General features: G+C 54.0%; 1 protein-coding gene across 1 annotated transcript; it reads left to right on the top strand.

Annotated features, from left to right (window-relative positions):
- The first annotated feature begins 401 nt into the window (after positions 1–401).
- Positions 402–2811, top strand: FOXA3 (forkhead box A3). The gene has a single exon (XM_034793062.1). The coding sequence runs from the start codon at positions 728–730 to the stop codon at positions 1874–1876; it is 1149 nt and encodes a 382-aa protein (XP_034648953.1). The 5' UTR covers positions 402–727; the 3' UTR covers positions 1877–2811.
- Positions 2812–5392: the final 2581 nt, after the last annotated feature.

Here is a 5392-nt window from a genome sequence, read left to right as displayed (position 1 = left end):
TCAACAACACAGCCAGGAAACATACAGTGCGAGTGAGCAAGGTGGCACCAAACGCATTGATTGGCAGCAGGGCAGCGCTCGTAAATGAACCCTTTCTGTTCAAGCCTATCTAGGGTAAATAGCAGGCGCCATTGTTACACCCGAGTCTCGGATCCCACTTTGAATGGCACTAAGCTGTTTATTTAATAAACTCCGCTTTAAAGGTGACCGGAGAAGGGGGCAAACTACTGGGTTTGTGGCCTTCCTGTTTCTCCTTCGCAGGCATGAAGGAGAGCTGGCTGGTTCGGTAGTGAAAAGAAGCCGGTTTTGCTGCTCCTTTTTCGCATCAGAAATGGCGGTCTTGGGAACGGGGGGCTGGATTCTGATCTCAGATCCATTGGTGTAAATCTGGATTCACTCCAGTTTACACAAGATCAGAATTCAGCCCTCTATCTTACACACTCCTGAATTACTTTCCCTGCTACCACCCATCCCCATCCTGTCCCTTTGAGGCCAAATCCAGCTCTTGATTCCACTAGTGCAAACCAGGAGTAACTCCACTGTGTCCATATTTACCGTAGTGTTACTGAGAGCCGAAGCCAGCCCTTGGTGGGTGAGATACTGCCCTGCCTCACGTAACTGACCCTCTCGACTAGGCCACCCCTGGACTAGGCCGAAGCCCTCTGTGGTAGTTGCATGGCTAACTCTGTCCCTTGGCTTCCCCTAGGTCTATCCATCTGTGAGCACCATGACCTCCAGCCTGGGGCCGATGAACACCATCAACTCCTACATGACGCTCAACTCGCTTAGTTCCCCCAGCTCCATTAACATGACCTACCCGAATAGCCCTTCCCTCACCGGGCTGACCAGCTCCACCAGCCCCATGGGCCTTCCCGCTATGACGTCACCTGTCAGCCCGGTGCTGACGCCACTGGGGACCCAGGCGCCCACCATCAACTCCCTATCCCCCTACCCGAACGTGAGCCAGTCCCTGGCCCCTCTGGGGTACCCAGCCTCGGGCATCAACCGGCCCAAGGAAATCAACAAGTCATACCGGCGCACGCTGACTCATGCCAAGCCCCCGTATTCCTATATCTCCCTCATCACCATGGCCATCCAGCAGGCCCCCAGCAAGATGCTGACCCTCAACGAGATCTACCAGTGGATCATGGACCTCTTCCCGTATTATCGGGAGAACCAGCAGCGCTGGCAGAACTCCATCCGCCACTCGCTCTCCTTCAACGACTGCTTCGTCAAAGTGGCCCGCTCCCCGGACAAGCCCGGCAAAGGCTCCTACTGGGCCCTGCACCCCAATTCCGGCAACATGTTCGAGAACGGCTGCTACCTGCGGCGCCAGAAGCGCTTCAAGATCGAAGACAAGGCCAAGAAACCCAACGCCAAGCCATCCGGCACCCAGGAGCAGGCTCCCAAACACCCTGAGCGGCTCCAGGAAGGCCAAAGTCCCAACACCGCTTCTGAAGGGGCCGAGTCGGGCCACTCAGATGCCTCCCACAGTTCTGAGGAGCAAAGGGGCCTGGTCCAGTTGGACTGTTCTGGCGTGCAAGGTTCATCCCCGGCCTCCGAGGCCTCCCCCATCTCTCAGCCCATGAATAGCCACTACTTCCCCCCTTCCATCACCAATATGGACCTCCCAAACGACCTCAAAATGGACCCTCAGTACAACTTCAATCACCCCTTCTCCATCACCAACCTGATGTCCTCCGAGCAGAGCCACAAGATTGACCTGAAGGCCTACGAGCAGGCCATGGCCTACAGCGGCTACGGCTCGCCCCCTGCGCCGGACGGCAAACACGCCTACGAGACGGCCACTTCGCTCAGCGAAACCGGCTCTTACTACCAGAGCCTGTACAGCCGCTCCCTGCTCAATGCCTCGTAATGGCCCCCCTCTGGAGAACCAAGGCCGCTTGCAGAGATCGGGGGCGAGGGGCAGACGCCGTTCCCCCACCTACCCGCCCAAGTGTAAGACGTTCCTTTCCATTGTCCACCAGGCACGACATGGGGAAAGGAACGAGAGACCAGCTCCTGTGCTGGGCCCTGTGTAGGCCCCTTGCCATCCTGTGACCAGGGGTTCCTTTTCTCGGTGTGGAAAATACCCTCCCCATCCCCACCTCCACTCCCACCCTCCAAATCTTTCAAGGGAGCAGGGCAAAGTCTCTCCCCAAGGTAATGGCCAGGTGGGATGAACACATTCCACATCTCCCCTTGTCCTGGCCACCTCCTGGGAGACCGCGCCAGACAGTCACTAGACCAGCTGGGATCCTGCCCTTAGTTCTGTGCCATTAGCTACCAGAGCGGTGCCACTGAGCTCAGCGGCAATGGAGAGTCCTCCGCAGCGTTGGGCGAGCAGCCGTGTCTGTTTCAAACATGTCCCAGAAGAGCTGTACATCCAGCCCCTGGCCTCGAACTCGGAGCCTGGGAGCAGCCCTCGTAGTTCCCAAGGCATATGGAATTCTCTGCCGAAATGTTACAGTTCCCGAGAGCTTCTCCAGGCGATCCCCAAACCCTGTAGATCCACACATGGCAGGATTCCACTGTTACGTTCAAGGGAATTAGTTATGCCACAGACAAATTGGGCCCCGTGAGTGTGAAGCCTGGTGCGGGGGGAGGAATTGTTCTAGATTTTTGTTGTTGGTTTTTTGTTTTTTTTTTTGTAAATGGCTTTCTATTTAAATATTTGCTTTGGAAAAGGGGTTAATAGAGTCTGTTTTAATATATCATAATTTAGAGAGGGATTTGTTTGTGGATGGTTCATTTTAAGTGTGTCTTTACCTTTTTTTTTTGGTATTCAAGATCATTAAAAAAATAACCCACTTCTTTGCTGCAAGATTTTATCTGTCTAAATAGGAGATTGCATCGTTATCATCATTACCTGAGGATAGCTAATGTGATGCCAATTTTTAAAAAGGGCTTCAGAGGTGATCCCGGCAATTACAGGCCGGTAAGCCTGACTTCAGTACTGGGCAAACTGGTTGAAACTATAGTGAAGAACAAGATTGTCAGACAACATAATTTGTTGGGGAAGAGTTAACATGGTTTTTGTAAAGGGAAATCACACCTCACCAATCTACTAGAATTCTTTGAGGGGTGCAACGAAAATGATTAGGGGGCTGGGGCACTTGACTTATGAGGAGAGGCTGAGGGAACTGGCTTATTTAGTCTGCAGAAAAGAAGAGTGAGGGGAGATTTGATAGCAGCCTTCAAGTACCTGAAGCAGGTTTCCAAAGAGGATAGAGCTAGGCTGTTCTCAGTGGTGGCAGATGACAGAACAAGGAGTAATGGTCTCAAATTGCAGTGGGGTAGGTCTAGGTCGGATATTAGGAAAAACTGTTTCACCAGGAGGGTGGTGAAGCACTGGAATGGGTTACTGAGGGAGGTGGTGGAATCTCCATCCTTAGAGGTTTTTAAGGCCCGGCTTGACAAAGCCCTGGCTGGGATGACTTAGTTGGGGTTGGTCCTGCTTTGACCAGAGGGTTGGACCTCCTGAGGTCTCTTGCAACCCTAATCTTCTATGATTCTATGTGGACAAGGGGGATCCAGTGGACATAGTGGACTTAGATTTTCAGAAAACCTTTGACAAGATCCCTCACCAAAAGCTCTTAAGCAAAGTAAGCTGGCATGGGATAAGAGGGAAGGTTCTCTCATGGATTGGTAACTGGTTAAACAATATGAAACAAAGTGTAGGAATAAATGGTCAGTTTTCAGAATGAAGAGAGGTAAATAGTGGTGTCCCCCGGGGTCTGTACTGGGCCCAGTCCTATTCAACATATTCATCAATGATCTGGAAAAAGGGGTAAACAAAGAGGTGGCAAGGTCTGCAGATGATCCAAAACTACTCAAGATAGTTAAGTCCCAGGCAGAGTACGAAGAGCTACAAAAGGATCTCACAAAACTGGGTGACTGGGCAACCAAATGTCAGATGAAATTTAATGTTGATAAATTAGAAGTAATGCACATGGGAAAACATAATGATGGGATCTGAATTAGCTGTTACCACTCAAGAAGGAGATCTTGGAGTCACTGTGGAGAGTTCTCTGAAAACATCCACTCAGTGTGCAGCGGCAGTCAAAGAAGTGAACAGAATGTTGGGAATCATTAAGAAAGGGATAGAGAATAAGACAGAAAATACCATAATGCCTCCATATCAGTGGTCTCCAACCTTTTAAAGCACAAGATAACTTTTTGAATTTAAGTGCAACCCAGGATCTACCTCAAAGAAAATGTAGAAATAACAGTAAACCCACAAACCCAAACACCCTTGCCCGCCCCTTCCCTGAGGCCCCGCCCTGCTCTCTCCATCCCCGCTCCCTCTGTCCCTCACTCTTCCCCACCCTCACTCATTTTCACCGGGTTGGGACAAGGGGTTGGAGTGCAGGAAGGGATGTGGGCTCTGGGCTGGGGCCAAGGGGTTCGGAGCGTGGGAGGGGCTCTGGCCTGAGCCTGGGGCAGTGGGTTGGGGTTCAGGGTGTGGGCTCTGGGAGGGAGTTTAGGTGCAGGAGAGGGCGCAGGGCTGGGGCAGGAGGTTGGGGTGCAGGAGGGGGTGCAGAGTGCTGGCTCCAGGAGGGGGCTAATGGCTCAGGCAGCAGGTTGGGGTGCAGGGTGTGGGCTCTGGGAGGGGGCTGGGACAGGGAGTTGGTGTGCAGGAGGGGGTGCAGGCTTTAGGAGGGGTGTGGGGTGTGGGAGGAGTACGGGAAGGGGCTCAGGGCTGGGGCCAAGGGTTGGGGTGCAGGACGGGGTGCGGGCTCTGGGAGGGAGTTTGGGTGCAGGGAGCTCAGTGCTTGGGCAGGGGGTTGGGGTGCAGGAGGGGGTTCAGGGCTGGGGCAGGGGATTGGGGTGTGGGAAGGGTTCGGGGTGCAGGCTCTGACCGGGCGTCGCTTACCTCAGGCAGCTCCCGGGCAGTGACACAGCAGGGCTAAGGCAGGCTCCCTGCCTGCCCTGGCCCCGTGCCGCTCCCGGAAGTGGCCAGCATGTCCAGTCGTGGCTCCTTGAGGGGGAGGGGAAGGTGGCTCCGTGCATTGCCCCACTCCACAGGCACTGCCCCTGCAGCTCTCATTGGCCGCGGTTCCCCATTCCTGGCCAATGGGAGCTGTGGGGGGCAGTGCCTGGAGATCCCCCATGCTGGCCACTTCTGGGAGCGGCAAGGGGCCAGGGCAGGCAGGGAACCTGTCTTAGCCCCGCTGCACCGCCGGACTGTTAGCGGCCGATCTCCTGGTTTGGCTGCAGGAGGGTTGGCAACGCTAGACTGAGACTGAGATCGACTGTCAGGGGCTCCACGATCAACGAGTCAATCGTGATCTACCGGTTGGTGACCACTGCTCTATATAAATCCATAGTGTGCCCACATCTGGAATATTGCATGCAGATGTGGTTGCCCCATCTCACCAAAGATAAATTG

Source organism: Trachemys scripta, chromosome 16, assembly GCF_013100865.1.
Source record: "Trachemys scripta elegans isolate TJP31775 chromosome 16, CAS_Tse_1.0, whole genome shotgun sequence".
Classification (NCBI taxonomy): Eukaryota; Metazoa; Chordata; order Testudines; family Emydidae; genus Trachemys; species Trachemys scripta.
The sequence above is the reverse complement of the archived record's forward strand: the minus strand, read 5'-3'. Positions and strand labels throughout refer to the sequence as shown.

Coding starts and splice junctions, on each gene's coding strand:
- FOXA3 (XM_034793062.1), top strand. CDS start 728: ATGACCTCCAGCCTGGGGCCGATGAACACCATCAACTCCTACATGACG.